The 16,515-nt window shown below is 46.5% G+C and overlaps 1 protein-coding gene across 1 annotated transcript in view; it reads left to right on the plus strand.

The window, feature by feature from the left end:
- LOC128948761 (CUB and sushi domain-containing protein 2-like) overlaps window positions 1–10,870 on the plus strand; it is a 139,232-nt gene extending 128,362 nt beyond the window's left edge. Inside the window, exons 57-66 of the mRNA XM_054293525.1 lie at window positions 226–399; window positions 1,427–1,500; window positions 2,660–2,771; window positions 3,186–3,365; window positions 4,952–5,017; window positions 6,150–6,311; window positions 7,989–8,101; window positions 8,708–8,795; window positions 9,575–9,713; window positions 10,693–10,870. Of these exons, the coding sequence (XP_054149500.1) occupies window positions 226–399; window positions 1,427–1,500; window positions 2,660–2,771; window positions 3,186–3,365; window positions 4,952–5,017; window positions 6,150–6,311; window positions 7,989–8,101; window positions 8,708–8,795; window positions 9,575–9,713; window positions 10,693–10,870 (1,286 nt within the window). The remainder of the gene's footprint in view (window positions 1–225; window positions 400–1,426; window positions 1,501–2,659; window positions 2,772–3,185; window positions 3,366–4,951; window positions 5,018–6,149; window positions 6,312–7,988; window positions 8,102–8,707; window positions 8,796–9,574; window positions 9,714–10,692) is intronic.
- Window positions 10,871–16,515: the final 5,645 nt, after the last annotated feature.

Here is a 16,515-nt window from a genome sequence, read left to right on the forward strand (position 1 = left end):
AATTAGGGGAGAGAAAAAAGAGGGGGGAAAAAAAGGCAAATCCGGGGGAGAAGGTGGAAGTTAATTAACAACCATGGACAAAAGGAGATAATTACAAGGAATGCAGCCAGCAGCACCTTCAGCCACCCCTGATTCCCGAGCTGATCATGGAGTTGGATGGGCTGTGATGGGATGTGGCATTCCTGGGGGCTCTGTGGCCACCTCCCTGTCCCTTTGCTGTTGCAGCCGTGTTCTGTGGGGACCCGGGCACCCCAGCCCAGGGCAGGAGGGAGGACAGAGGCTTCACCTACCGCTCGTCCGTGTCCTTCTCCTGCCTGGCCCCGCTGGTGCTCGTGGGGTCGGCGCGCAGGTTCTGCCAGTCCGACGGCACCTGGAGCGGGACCCAGCCCAGCTGCATCGGTAAGGGGGGCTCAGTGAAGGCTTTGGGGGCTCAGTGAAGGGTTTGGGGGCTCCCTTCACCTCCAGTCCCAACCCCTTGGGGGTCCTTGGAGGTCAGGATGGGAGCAGAGGGCAGAGAGGAGAGCGGGGTGACCGTGGTGCTTTGTTGTGGTGTTGTGAGGGTCCCCAGGATGGGGTGAGAGATGGGAATTGACTCCCAAGTTCTCAGAAAGCTGATTTATTATATTATGAAATTATATTAAATATATATTATATTAAATATATTAAATATATATTATATTATATTATATTATATTATATTATATTATATTACATTATTAACTGATACTATATTATGAACTTATAATATATTTTATATATATTATATTAAACATTATTTATTATGTATATATTAATATAATTATAATTGTATTTATATATATAATTATAATAATAAATTTATTATAAATATTATATAAATATATATTTTATATATATACTTAAATATGTATTATATATAAATATACTAATTAAATATAATATGTAATATATAATATATATAATATATGATATATTAATATGTTATATATTATATTATAGTATTGATATAATATCAATCTATTAAACATATTTATAAATATATTATTATAGTTATAAATATAAATATAATTGTATAATAAGTATAAATTATATATATTTATATATTAAATAAAATTACATCATATCATATTATAAGAAAATGCTATACTAAAACCATCCTAAAGAAAGAGAAAGGTGACATCAGAAAACCAGAAAAGAATGAATAATAAAAACCCGTGACAGACTCAGAGAGTCCAACACAACTGGCTGTGATTGGTCATTAATTAAAAACTTGGTTGCTTCTTTCTGCAGCAGGCAGGGATTTAAGGAACAGGAAGATCCATGTGTTCTCCTTGTTGCTGTGTGTTCCTTCAGAGCCAAATCCCATTTGTGTTCCAGAGGTACAGCAGGACCCGTGTGCCTGGAGGGCTCTGAGCTCTCCCATAAATCCCTTCCCTGTTTTTAACAGATCCCAGCCTCACGACGTGTGCAGATCCTGGAGTGCCTCTTTTTGGGATGCAGAACAATTCCCAGGGATACCAGGTATGGCCGTGGACGATGGGTGTGCCACAAAGCCAGCCCTGCTCGGTCCTTGGCCTGGATTCACGTGTCCTCCCATGGACTCCTGTGTTATCCTATGGATTCATGTGTTCTCCCATGGATTCCTGTGTTATCCCATGGATTTTTGTGTTCTCCCATGGATTCAAGTTTCCTCTCATGGATTATTCTGTTCTCCCATGGATTCATGTGTCCTTCCATAAATTAATGCCTCCCATCATGGATTCACATGTTACCCCATGGATTATCCTGTGGATTCATGTGTCCTTCCATGGATTCTTGTGTCTTCCCATGGATTAGTGTCTCTTCCCATGAATTCACATGTTATCTCATGAATTCACATGTTATCCCATGAATTTCTGTGTTGTCCCATGGATTCACGTGTTCTCCCATGGATTCATGTCTCCCCTGATGCATTAATGTCTCCTCCCATGGATTCATGTCCTTCTTCCATGGATTCTTGCATCTTTCCATGGATTATTGTCTCCTTCCATGAGTTCACGTCCCCTCTCATGGATTCTTGTGTTATCCCATGGATTCTTGTGTCCTTCCATGGATTAATGTCTCATCCCATAGATTAATGTGTCCTTCCATGGATTAATGTCTCATCCCATGGATTCATGTGTCCTTCCATGGATTCCTGTCTCCTCCTGGGAGCAGGACACCCCAACGTGCTCCTTTAGCCCTCTGAGTGGGTTTGCACAGCATTAATTAGGCAGTGCATTGTATCTGAAATTAATTACAGTGCTAATTAATAGTTGCTGCTATTCACATTAATTCCCATTAATTTTCAGGCCAAATCCTGCAGGTGCTTTTGCTAATCCCATCTCTCATCCAGCAGGAAATCGTTGGAATGGGGACAAAAATCCCACAGCGGCTCCCTTGGGGGGCTCCATTCCCACCCATTCCCTGCTGGGATAGTGGATGGCAGAGTGGATCCTTCCATTTTCCTGCTAATTAGTCACCTTAATCTTGAAGTTTAATTAATTTATTTTATGTTTAATTAATTTGGAGACACCATAAATGGGATTTTTGCTCAGCTGGGAGTGGAGCTGCTCCTGTGAGGGATGAGGTGGTGACAAGGGGATGGAATGAAAGTCTGGGAATCCCTGGGAAGCTGAGTGATTGTCTCCTGTTGGGACAGGTGGGAAGCATCCTGTTCTTCAGGTGCCAGAAGGGATATCTCCTGCAGGGCTCCACCACCAGGACCTGCCTGCCCAACCTGACGTGGAGCGGCGTCCAGCCCGACTGCGTCCGTGAGTCCTGGGAATGCCAACAGGGAGCTGGGGCCCTCAGCCAGGCTCTGCAAAAGGAATCCTTGCAGAAAATGTGTGGCATTTTAGGGAGAATTGGGGATTGCAAAGGCAGTTTTTAGTCTGGCACTCAGTTCTGGGCTCAGAGGTGTTTCAGCACCTTTTGGTTTTGTCTTTTTCCCTTAAAAATGGGGGTGGCCAATCCTGATTTTCAGCTCATCAGCTGGAGCCAGGTTCAGCTTTAGCCAGGAAGAGAAACCCAGCATGGGAAGCTCTTCCAGCTGGGAAAAATCCCTGTGAGCTGTGGTGTAGAACCTCTTCCAGGAGGGTTCCCCTGTTGCTGTCACCGTGTCACTTCTCACCCTCCCCGTGCCCACCTGGGTGGTTTCTCTCACCTGTTCTCCCTGTCCCCTCCAGCCCACCACTGCAAGCAGCCCGAGACCCCATCCCATGCCAACGTGGGTGCCCTGGACCTGCCCTCCCTGGGCTACACCTTGATCTACTCCTGCCAGAGCGGCTTCTACCTCACCGGGGGCTCCGAGCACCGCACCTGCAAAGCCGACGGCAGCTGGACAGGGAAGCCCCCCATCTGCCTGGGTGAGGGGCTGGCAGCACCAGCTGGGCTCTGAGACCCTCCCCAGGCTCTCAGCTTGTGGAGATCCTGGGCCTTGAGGTCCTTCAAAGGTGGTTTTCAACCTGCAGATAAACTCAAGATTCAGTTTTGGTGTCAGAACTCCAAGGAAGGAGAGGGGAGGTGTTTTCAGCCTTGATTTTGTTCCCTTAAAAGTTGTGGGATGGCCCAGCCTGATTTTCGCTTGGTGGGAGGGTCTCCATCACTGGTCTCCATTGCAGAATCCCAGAACATGGTTGGAAAAGGCCTTTGAGGTCATCAAGTCCAACCTGTGACCCAACACTCAGGTGCCACCTGCAAAGAGTCACCTGGGGATCTTCTGGGGAGTTTTTGGGTCTAGAAGAACCTGTACAGGACAAAAATTGTTTATCTCCCCCACATTTTACCTGCCACAGAGTCTTGGATGAAGAACTTGTTCTGATCCATGGAAATGGAGCCCTGTGGCTCTCCTGGAGTGGGGTCACTCTGGACACTTGGGGTTGGAGCAGAGGGAAAGGCAGGACAGGCTGGGGACAGTGGCTGAAAGGTAGAGAGGGACCTGAGGGTGCTGAGGGACAGGAGCTGGCCATGAGCCAGGTGTGCCCATGGTGGATCAGGGATGGACCAGCAGGAGCAGAAGAAGGATTGTCCCCTGTCTTGGGCACTGGTGAGGGACACCCTGAGTGCTGTGTCCAGCTTTGGGCTCGTCCATCTGGGACATGGAGGGAATGGAGAGTGTCCAGGGAAAGGAACAGAGCTGGAAAAGTCCTGATGGAGCTGAGGGGGCTCAGCCTGGAGAAAAGGAGGCTCAGGGGGGACCTTGTGGCTCTGCACAACTCCTGACAGGAGGGGACAGCCCCAAATTGGGCTCTGCTCCCAGGGAACAGGGACAGGAGCAGAGGGAACGGCCTCAGGCTGGGCCAGGGCAGTTTGGGGTCGGATTTTAGTGAAAATTTCTGCACAGAAAGGGTGGTCAGGCCTTGGCAGGGGCTGCACAGAGAGGTTTGGAGCATCCAAGGAAAGCCTGGACGTGGCACTCAGAGCTCTGGGCTGGGTGACAAGCTGGGCATTGGGCACAGCCTGGGCTCTGTGACTTTGGGGGGCTTTTCCAGTCTCAGGAATTCTGGGTGGGCAGTGCCAGACCCCAGAACAGCACAGCATAGCATAGAATAGAATACAGTACAGTACAATGCAATGCTATGCAATACAATACAATACAATGCAATGCGATACAATGCAATAATGACCAGCTGTGCTTTGTCCCCTGGGCGTGGCACTCAGAGCTCTGGGCTGGGTGACAAGCTGAGCATGAGGCACAACTTGGGCTCTGTGACCTTGGAGAGCTTTTCCAGCCTCAGGAATTCTGCGGGGGCAGTGCCAGACCCCACAATACAATACAAAGCAATGCAGTGCAATGCAGTGCAATGCAATGCAAAGCAATGCAATTCAATGCAATGCAATGCAATACAATACAATACAATGCAATGCAATGCAATGCAATGCAATACAATGCAATACAATACAATACAATACAATGCAATAGTGACCAGCTGTGCTTTGTCCCCTGTCCCAGCCGATGTCCGGCCCAGTGGGAGACCCGTGGGCACCGCGCGGGAGCCGCCGCTCGCCAAGGCCTCAGGTGAGGCTCAGGGGGCTCCTCCCCGTGGGCACAGCCCTAAAACCCCCTCAAATCCACCCTCCTGAATCCCCTCCTCTGTGTGAAAAATGCCAATCGCTTGTTTTTAACATTTTAAAAGTTTAATGGTAATAAAAGGGTTATAAAAATAGTAATATAATTTGAGTAATAATGATTTGGACAATTTGGATTAGGACAATATGAGACAATAGAGACAAAGAGTTATGTACAGTCTGGGTATCCAAAAAAGGACACCTGTTAACAAAGGATTAACCATTAAAAGCAACAGCCTGTTGCATATTCATACACCTCATACACGATGCATAAATTCCATTCAAACACAGGATTCTGTCTGGTCGGTCCCTACTTCTTCCTCTGAATCCTAACAGCACCTTAGAGGTGGGAAGAAGTTCGTTTCTTCTGATAAGAAGAATAAATTCTGTTTCTCTGAAAGATTTAGGTGTCCTGTGGCTGCTATCTCAGTGCAAGTCTTTTCTTTAAAAAAAAGTATCCTACATAGCATAGTTTCTATTTTAACGTTTTTTATATCCTAAAACTATATTTACCCACTACTTAAGAGAATTAATACAGCATCACTTTCTAACACAACACATATAATATTAATGTTAATATTTGAGAAAAGCCAATCATAAAATACATGCATTTTTCACACTCTGGAAACTGCCACATGCCCCATCCTATTCCATGGACAACAAACAGGATCCTTACAGGAGCTGAACATCAAGATCCATATTCCTCCCCACAGCATTCCAGCCCTTCCTGTACATTTATCCTTTTTTATTTTAAGTTTTCCTAATAAGTTTATTTGAGCTTTTCCTAATAAATTATTTTGGGGCTGGTTTGTTTTTTAAACTATCCTTGTGTTTTTGGTCACAACAGCCAAATTAAAGTTACTGGTTTTGTCTTTGTCCCTCATGGTGATGGCTCAGAGCAGGTGTGATTGAAGATACTTAAAATACAAAATATTTTTGAAATATTAAATATTTAAAACAATCTAATTATTATCAGTGAATTCAAAGAAAGACAGAAATCCTGCTCTGTTTTTTTTTTTTCCTGAAAAAATGGAAATGCTGCTGGGTATTTTTTTTCACATCTCTCACTGCTGTAATTCCAGTGCCTGCAGATGTGTTTGCAAGGAATTCCCTGTGGAAAGGCTCCTACGAGTACATGGGGAAGAAGCAGCCAGCCATGCTCTCTGTCACCAGCTTTGACCCTGCCACCAGCAAGGTCAACGCCACCTTGATCGACCACAGCGGGGTGGAGCTCCAGGTGTCAGGTGAGGGACAGACAATGTGACCTTTGGGAGGGGGTGGCATTGGCACTGCCAGGGCCGTTCCCTGTGTGGGAACTCAGCACATCCCTTTGGATGTCCAGAGTTGCCGAGGACCCCATTGCGGGGCTCAGAGACCCTGGCACACAGCCCACAACACCTGGGGATTTGATTGTGACCCCTGGAGCAAGTTACCAGCATTGTATGAGGACCTGAAAGTCACACAGGTTTGAATGGTGTAATAACAAAATGATCACAGGGTGAAAATAAAGATTTTAGGATTTTTGGTATGGGGGTTATGGGGACAAGATGGAGGAACTTGGACGTTTCCAGCCTTTCTCCTTCTCCTTCTTGTTCTCCATTTTCTGCAGCGATGTTGGCACTTTGGGATTGGTTTAGAGTAGAAGTGCACTGTGTAACACAGGTGATGGGTATTGGGAATTAAGTGTAAATATGTTATAGGTAGTTTGTAGTATAAAAGGACAACACAGAGTGCCTGTGGCTGCCCTGCTGAGCAGATCTTGGCTGGGCAGAAAGAAAATTTTATAGATAAGAATTAATAAACAACCTCAAGACCAAAAAGTGAAGAGTCCAGACTCATTCTTCAGTTGCACGGGCCGAAACAGAGACACCCTGCACATCTTAGGGCAGAGAATATCAACAGCAACACGAGAGCACTGCTGGGATGTTGTGATAAAAGCCAATTCTGGATTGGATAGGTCATATTTTATGGGATTATCAGAGGTTATATTATATATAACACTATAAAATATAACCTATATCTATAATAGGTTCTATTTTATAGTGTTATCAGTACTGTGTCAAATCTTACTGGTGGACAATACATTCATGCTTAATTTATGGGTCAGTACAAGGTATTTTGCTTGTTTGTCAAACTTCTGTATTTTTAGTTAGTTTACATATTTTTTCTACTGATTCTCATGAGACAGCTCTTAATGTTTATACTGGTGCAATTATTTTTCACTCTAGGAATAGATTTTTATGTTAATGAATCTTTCATACCAAGATTGTTTTCTCATGGGAACTTGCAGCCATTAATTTAGGCCTGATTTTATGAGGCCTTTCTTTTATAATTTCTCTTCCTGTCTGCATCACTGGGACACCTCTAGGGCTGTGTCCACTTCTGGTCACTCATGGCCAGAGAGACATTGAGGGGCTGGAGTGTGTCCAGAGAAGGGAATGGAGCTGGAAAAGGGTTTGGAGAACTCCTGATGGGGCTCAAGGGGCTCCCCACAACTCCCTGACAGGAGAGGGGTCAGGCTCTGCTCCCAGGATGAAACAGCCTCAATCTGTGCCAGGTTGGATTTTAGGGAATATTTCTCCATGGAAACACCTTGAAGCTGCCCAGGGATGTTTGGAGTGCCCATCCCTGGAGGTGCCCAAGGTAGGACTTGGAGCTTTTGGGTAAAAACCATGAAATTATGTGAGCTGGACTTTGATGATCCCTGGGGGTCCCTTCCAGCTCATGATTCCATCAGTGCTCCATGTCCCTGCCCTCCTGAATATTAATTAAATATTGAGTTGAGTCCTTTCCCATGTGGAAAATACCTTCAGTATCCTGGGCTGTGTTTCCCACCACCAACTCAAATCCTGACGTAGTTTCTCTGCTCTCCCACTCAATTATTTCAAACCAGAGCTGACAAAATCCCATTTTTTTTCCAGGGATTTACAAGAAGGAAGACGTGCACCTGCTGCTCCAGGTGTACCAGATCATGGGGCCACTGGAGATATTTGCCAACAAGTTCAGGAATGACAAATGGGCCCTGGATGGACACGTGAGTGAACAAAACCCACCCTCCCATGGCTGTCCCAGCCTGGATTTCCCTTCCCTGGAGCTGAGGGATGATTCCCAGAGCTGGGAGGGGACATGTGGCACTTTTCCAGCAGGTGACAGCTCCTCCTGCAACAGGGGGTTGGTTTTATTGCCCTGGGGTTTGGAATCCATCATCTCCCAGATAATGCTGGAGGAGAAACCAACGGGATTTGTTCCCTGTGGATGTTTTACATCTGCTCAACATCTTGCTGGAAAAGCTTATTTTCCCTACTCCTCACCCTTTACCTGTGTCTGGGAGTTTCCCAAGCCCTTTAGGGATCCAAAGGAGCTTGGAAAAAATGTGGATCCAAGTGACCCATGGCCACTTTTTCCCCTCTCCCTCTGGAATCACCAATGTCCTCTCCAGTTTATCACAAACAAGATTTTTTTAGCTTCCCTTCCTTTGAGAATGGAGAATTTTCAGCTGTAGGGCAGTGAAACTCCTTAAAAAATGCCAGAATTTTCTGGGGAATTGCATCAAATTAATGCACTTGGAAGGGGCTGGGGTGAGCTGGGTATTAAATTCAAGGAAAAGTTGGATAAAACCATTGATTTCCACTCTCCACAGGTCTCGTCAGAGTCCTCGAGTGGCACCTTCGTGTACCAGGGCTTTGTGCGTGGCAAAGGCTTTGGGCAGTTTGGCCTCCAGAGACTTGGTAAAATTCTTTGGATTTGCACTTTTCCCCTCAATTCCAGAAGCTCCATTTTGGCCTGGTTGGGGGTTTCCAGACAGGGAATTTTTCTCCAATCCCTCGCTTGAATTTTCGGCGCTTTCCGAGTTCTGCTGAGCTTGGTGTGAGGTTTGTGGGAGACAAGCAGCACAAAACAAACAGCAAAGGATAAAATTTGTAATTTGGGAGCAAAATGAGGGATAACCAGGCTGCTGTCCAAAGGCAGGGAGAGTTTGGAAGCACAAACAACACCTGGATATATTTATTTCCATATTCCCAGATCCCTGCCAAGCCCAAATCCCATTCCCACCACAGCAAGTGTCTCCATCAGAAATCACAGAGGCTCTTGGGAGCTTAAACCCCCCAAAGTTTAAGCTCCTAAATACCACTTAAAGCATGGTTTGAGCTCTTTAATCCCTCAAGATTGCTGGAATCTCGTCACCTTTATGGATGCTCGTTATTGCAGCATTTCAGAGTCTCCTTAAAGCCCAACTTCATGCATCCAAGTTGGACATTTTTGGCAAAATAAATCAATTTATATATCTCTTTAATTGCAGATGTAAATAAATGATGAGCCCTAATAGGCTGGATTTCCATCCTTGCACATCCCTTTTTAAATTCCATTTTCCAACACCACTTCGCTCATTTTGCTGCTGGTGCCACCTGTACTTTGAGCCAAGGCCTTTTCCCCCAGCAAGGGTTTGGAAATGTGGGAAATGTGAAAGGAAAATGAAGGAAATGTGTTCATTTCTGCTGTGTTGCAGACATCAGCATGATGGAAAATGATCCTGAATCCATAGGCCACCACTTTGCATCCAACAGCAGCTCCGTGGCAGCCGCCATCCTTGTGCCTTTCATCGCCCTGATTATTGCAGGGTTTGTGCTTTATCTCTACAAACACAGGTGGGTTTGGGACAAGAATCCCAAAAGCTGAAAGAAATTCAGGGATTTCAGAGGAATTATCAGTGAGCTGGGCTTAAAATCATCCCCTTTAGGGCTGGTTTAATTCAGGAGGTGGGACAAAAACAGAAGGTTTGGAAGGTTATTGCAGGGTTTGTGCTTTATCTCTGCAAACATGGTTTTGGGGCAAGAATTCCAAAAGGTGAAAGAAATTTAGGAATTTGAGAGATATATCCGTGAGCTGGGCTTAAAATTCCCACCTTTAGAAATGGTTTAATTCAGGAGATGGGGCAGCAACAAAGAGGGTTTGGGAGATTGGGAGAGTAATTCCAAAAGGTGAAATAAATTCAGGGATTTGAGAGGAGTATCAGTGAGCTGGGCTTCGAATCCCCCTTTTAGGGCTGGTTTAATTCAGGAGGTGGGAAAAATAAAGCATTTCTTTGGATTTGGGATTTGGGAGAGGAGAGCAATGGTTTTTCTGGCCATTAATGGGATTTGTGGCCACATTTGGGAGGATAAAAAGCAAATTCCCCCCCTCCCTGTGGCTTTGAATGTGGTGTAAATTCAGTTTTGTCCTGATCAATGCTGCAAACCCCCAGATGGATTTTCCTGCCCCATCCCCACAGGTTTCCCCTGTCACTGCCCCCCCTCAGGGCTGTCATCTTGATTTCTTAAGATTTTCTAAGCATTCTGAGTTTACATTCATGTAACAAACTTTCTCACACACTTTCTGTAAATAACTCATTGTTTTGCATTCTTTTATGGAGGAGGAGAAATTTGCTGGACTGTTGGTTTGTCCAGCGTCATTGGAGAGGTGGCACTGTCACCCTCCAACCCATTGTCACTTTTGGAAACCTATAAATTTTAGAATCAGAAGATAAATTTTCAATTTTTTTATCTTGAAAGCAGCGCTGTGTGTGCATTGTGTGTTCCGTGTTGTGTAGTGACATCACCTGTGTGGGTTTTGTCCCCGATGCCACAGGAGGAGACCCAAAGTCCCGTTCAACGGCTACGCCGGCCACGAGAACACCAACGTGAGGGGCACCTTTGAGAACCCCATGTACGACAGGAACCTGCAGCCCTCAGACATCATGGCAGGCGAGGCCGAGTTCACAGTGAGCACGGTGTGCACGGCGTATAGCGCCGTCCCCGCGCGGTGAGTGGGACACGGCCACCCCACGGTCACCAGTGGGCCCTGGGGGCTGTGGGGTCCTGGGATGAGGGGAGGTGGAAGGGGTTGGGAGCATGGAGTGAGTGGGGAGGTGGAATGGGTTGGGGTTGTGGAGTGTGTGGGGAGTTGGAAGGGTTTGGGGTCATGGAGTGTGTGGAGTTGGAAGGGTTCTCTTCGGATCATGGAATGTGTGGGGATCATGGAGTGCGGGGAGTTGGAAGGGTTTTGGATCATGGAATATGTAGGGTGTTGGAAGGGTTCTCATGGGATCATGAAGTGCAGGGAGTTGGAAGGTTCTCATGGGATCATGGAATGTGTGGGGAGTTGGAAGGGTTTGGGGTCATGGAGTGAGTGGAACTGGAAGGGTTTTCATGGGATCATGGAATGCAGGGAGTTGGAAAGGTTTGGGATCATGGAGTGCGGGGAGTTGGAAGGGTTCTCTTGGGATCGTGGAATGTGTGGGGAGCTGGAAGGGTTTGGGATCACGGAACGCATGGAGTTGGAAGGGTTCTCTTAGGATCGTGGATTGTGTGGAACTGGAAGGGTTTGGGATCATGGAGTGCAGGGAGTTGGAAGGGTTCTCTTGGTATCATGGAACATGGGGAGTTGGAAGGGTTCTCGTGGGAATCTTCATGGGATCATGGAATGCATGGAGTTGGAAGGGTTCTCTTGGGATTGTGGATTATGTGGAGCTGGAAGGGTTTGGGGTCATGGAATCTGTGGGGAGTTGGAAGGGTTTGGGGTCATGGAGTGTGGGGATTTGGAAGGGTTCTCATGGGATCATGAAGTGTGGGGAGTTGGATCATGGAGTACAGGGAGTTGGAAGAGTTTGGGATCATGGAGCGTGTGGGGAGTTGGAAGGGTTCTCATCGGATCATGGAATGTGTGGAGTTGGAAGGGTTTCCATGGGATTGTGGAGTGAGTGGTGTTGGAAGGGTTCTCATGGGATTGTGGAATGTGGAGAGGTGGAAGGGTTCTCTTGGGATCATGGAGTGTGTGGGGAGTTGTAAGGGTTTGGGATCATGGAGTGTGTGGTGTTGGAAGGGTTCTCATGGGATCGTAGAACGTGGTGAGTTGGTTTGGAATCATGGAATGTGTGGAGTTCCATGGGATCATGGATTGTGGGGAGTTGGAAGGGTTTGGGATCATGGAATGTGGAGTTGGAAGGGTTTGGGATCATGGAATGCATGGAGTTGGAAGGGTTTTCATGGGATTGTGGAGTACAGGGAATTGGAAGGGTTCTCTTGGGATCATGGAGTGTGTGGGGAGGTGGAAGGGTTTGGGATCATGGAATACATGGAATTGGAAGGGTTTCAGATCATGGAGTGTGTGGAGAGTTGGAAGGGTTCTCATGGGATCGTGGCATGTGGGAAGTTGGAAGGGTTTGGGATCATGGAACATGGGGAGTTGGAAGGGTTTTCATGGGATCATGGAGTGTGTGAGGAGCTGGAAGGGTTTGAGATCATGGAGTGTGTGGAACTGGAAGGGTTCTTATGGGATCATGGAATGTGTGGGGAGCTGGAAGGGTTTGGGATCATGGAGTGTGTGGGGAGTTGAAAGGTTCTCTTGGGATCATGGAATATGGGGAGTTGGAAGGGTTTGGGATCATGGAATGTGTGGGGTTGGAAGGGTTCTCATGGGATCATGGAATGCAGGGAATATTCCATCTGGAATGCTCCAATTTTAGGACACCAAAGCCCCTTCCCCAGAATTCCCATGTGCCATGACCAACCCCCTTGCTCCCCCAGATTCCCGTGGCCGGTGTCCAGTGTGGATGACGTTCCCACCTCACCATCCATTCATCACCTCCCTGCTCCCGCCCCGCCGAGGCCGCGGAGAAGCTGCTGCACCTCCCCGGAATTCCCGAGGGGCTGCTGGATCCACCTCCAACCTCCATCCTGCTGGGTCTCCAAGCCAAAGGTTCTGCTCCGGCCCCGCTCCCAGACCTCGGGAAGGCCTGCTGGTCGGAAGGCTTTCCCCAGCTTCCCAAACTTTGGGAAGAGCTTGGGCCACAAAGAGGTTGTGCACAAGGTGCTGGATTCTGTGGAAAACACCTGGATGGGACAGGATGAGGATTTGTGTGTCTGGGTTATTTTTTTGGTTGGATTTTCTACCCCAGGGCTTGAGCAGAGGAAAGGTTTTCAAAGGGGAGCTTTCCAAACCTTGGGAAGCTTTTCCCCTCTTCCCTGTGTTTGGTTTTCCTTTGGGCATTCCTGGATTTACAGAAAACACCTGGACGGGACAAGATGAGGATTTGGGGTTTCTGGGTCATTTCTTGGTTGGAATTTTTACCCCAGGGCTGGAGCAGAGGAAGGGTTTTCAAATGCAAAACTTGGGAAGCTTTTCCCCTCTTCCCTGTGTTTGATTTTCCTTTGGGCATTCCTGGTTGGATTTATGGATAACACCTGGATGGGACAGGATGAGGATTTAGGGTTTCTGCATTTGGGTCTCTGGGTTATTTCTTTATTGGATTTTCTACCCCAGGAAGAGTTTTCCAAATGGGACCTTCCCAAAAGCTTTTCCCCTCTTCCCTGTGTTTGATTTTCCTTTGGGCATTCCCAGCCGGGTTTTTCCTGCCCCATGTTCCCCCTGATCTGAGCTGGGCCCAAATCCCTGATCAGGAATTCACTGCCAGGCGATTCCTGAAGGGACAGGAATATCCAAAGGGACAAAAATCCTCTCTGAAAAGAACTCCACACTAATTCCCCCAAAAGCTGCACAAATCCTTTGCCCTTTCCAGACTGATCCTCCAAAGGGCAATGCCAGAGGAGTTTTAATTCCCATCCTGAGCTGCTCCCTTTATTTCCCTGGGGCACTGAGGTTTCTCGGGATTTTGTGGGAGCAAAAACTCCAAAGGATCTTTGTGATCCAAAGTTTGCTTGGAGTCTCTTTAGGATCAGGGGAGGCAGAAGTGCCATTCCCAGGTCACTGAGTCCAGGAGGCTCTGAGGAAAATCAGGATGAGCCCTTTGGAATGGGGGTTTCCATCCATGCTCCAGTTCCAGCATGGATCTTCTCCTCCCTGAAGCTCTTCCTGGGATAATCTGGGATATTTTTTTGTTATCCTTGATTTTCTGGGTGTAAATACATCAGTATTTTATTTTTGTTACTCCTGGCTCTCCCACAGGGAGCAGAATTCCCAGACTGCCAAAAAATGCCGCCTGTCCTCCCAAAAATGTCACTTCTCCTAAAAATCCCACCAAGGTGCTCTGATTTCTCCCTGGGAAGTGGGAGTTGGAGCCTGAGCCCTGATCCAGCATGGGCAGGGGTCAGGGAAATGTTCCCACATGGATTTGGGGAGGATCCCAGGATGAAATTTCATGGATTGGGATGGTGTCAATCCCATTGGGGCTCCAAAGGAATATTCCTTTCTTCCCTTGTCCCCCTTCCATCCTCCCAGGGCTGGAACCAGGCTGGGATAATCCCTTGGAATCCTTGGATCCCACCCTGCCTCCACTGGGCTCTCCTGGCCCATCCCTGATCTTTTCCAAGCTCGATTATCCCTAAAAACCCCAGAGCCCAACCCAAACCCCTGCCCTGCCACGTCCCAATCCCAATTCCAGGCCCCAAAATTCCAACAATCCCTGGAAGCAGAGCTTGGATCCATCCAGGTTCTTGTCCAAATCCCAGGGAATCCTCCCACACCTGGCTCCCACTCATTCCATGGAAAATCCAGGAGAAATTCATATCAGGAGTGCAAAATAAATCCAAAATATTTAAAACCACCCAGGCAGGGAGAAGGGGGAGCTCGACTTTAATGGAATTTGCTGCTTTGGATCCATGAATTCCCTTTTCCTGCTCTTGCCCAGGGAGCCAAGGAAGTGGGAAAAGGGGTTTATCCCATTTTTTTGCAAGCTGGCTGAGATCTGCTCCATGCCATTCTCCATCCTTGTGCCCAGAGGACTTGCATATGGTAAAAAAAAAATATGGGAAAAAGGGAAAAAAAACTAAAATAAAAGGGAAAAAATGAAGAAAAAAGGAAAAAAAAATGAAGAAAAAAAAGGGAAAAAATGAGAAAAATGATAAAAAACTACAAAAAAAGCTCAAATCCCTCTTTTGTACAGAGATATATTTTTATTAATTAAAAGTTTGTACAGCTAAAAAATAAATTAAAAAAACAAAATGTAATTTTTTTTTCATTATCGTAGGGAAAAAAGAACAAAAAAAGTAGTGAGAAAAAAAATCAGCTTTTTTTTTGTAAATGTAATAAAGTGTATAAATGGTTTCCATAAAAGTGTACATATGGAATCTCTCCATGCCCCTGGCTTGTCTGCAGAATTCCCAGTTAATTTATCTGTCTCTGTATATGAGGCTTTTCCGTGTGTTCCCAGCGTTCCCTGCGGAATTTCAAAGCTATTTTCGATTTTGGACTTCCAAATAATAAAAAATCTCGATTTTTGCATTGCTTTTTCTTACAGCCCCCTGGTGCTTTTTTTTCCTTTTCTTTCTTTTGGGGTTTTTTGTTTTGTTTTTTTGGGTGGTTTTTCTTTTTTGTGTGTGTGTGTGGGTTTTTTGGTTTGGTTTGGTTTTTTGTTTTTTGGGTTTTTTTGTTTTGTTTGGTTTGGTTTGGTTTTTTGTGGGGTTTTTTGGGGTGTTTTTTTGGGGTTTTGGTGGGGTTTTTGTGGAGTTTTTTTTTTGAGCGTTTTTTTGGGATTTTGGTTGGTTTTTTTTGAGGTATGTGTGAATTCCAAAAGTTTTATCCCGGGATTTTCAGGATGTGCACACACCATTCATGCAAGGATGGAGTTTCCCGACTTTTCCAGCACATCACGATTTCAGGAAAGGGGAAAATCCGAGCAGATTGGGTGAATTTGGATGAATGGATTTGGCTTTTCCAGCGGGATTTTATCAGCGATATCCCAGGGGAAAGGAGAACGGGACCCTTCCCCCTTCCCAACCCCCGCATTCCTTTTCAAGGAGCCCCAATTTGCCTTAATGAGGTTTTAATTAACGCCTCCTCTCTCTCCGTGCCCGGTGATTGGCAGGAATTAAGTCGGGATCGAGGAAATTTGGGATGAAAAAGGCCCTGGAGGATCTTTGATGTCCCGCGGCTGCTCCCGTGTGGATTTGATGCTCCCTTGCTTTTTATTTGGCTTTTCAGACGCTTCATCCTTGGATTTATCCTTGGATTTGTCCCCTCCTTGGCTCGGTTTATCCAAAACAAGGGTCAAGGAGGGAGCTGAGCTTTTTTGGGATGGGGTTCCTTGGGATTTTGGGGCAGCAGAAAGGATCCTGCTGGATTTCCATGGATTCACGGGAAGGGAAGGGGATCCAAATGCTTTTGGAGCTTCCCAGAGGAGCTGGGGCTGCCCCATTCCGGGAGTGTTCAAGCTTGGAGCAGCCTGGGATGCTGGGAGCTGTCCATGGCCATGGAATTTTGGTGGAATTGGATCATCCTTAAGGTTCCTTCCAACCCAAACCATTCCAGGATTATTCTTCCTTCCAATTCCCAAAATTTCCCTCTGTATTTGGGGTATTCTTCCTTCTTCCAATTCCCAAAGCTTCCCTCAGTGTTTGGGGTTTAATCCCCAACCCAGGCTCAGCTTTTTTGGGGGCGTTCTTCAGGAGAAAATTCCTCATTTCCCAAGCTTTTCTTTTGCCACCAAGTTCCAGCCCTGGAATCTCCTCCAAAACT

This window comes from Melozone crissalis, unplaced genomic scaffold (genome assembly GCF_028551555.1).
Source record: "Melozone crissalis strain CALT ecotype California unplaced genomic scaffold, PUWL_Pcris_2 ptg000156l_1, whole genome shotgun sequence".
Taxonomy (NCBI): Eukaryota; Metazoa; Chordata; class Aves; order Passeriformes; family Passerellidae; genus Melozone; species Melozone crissalis.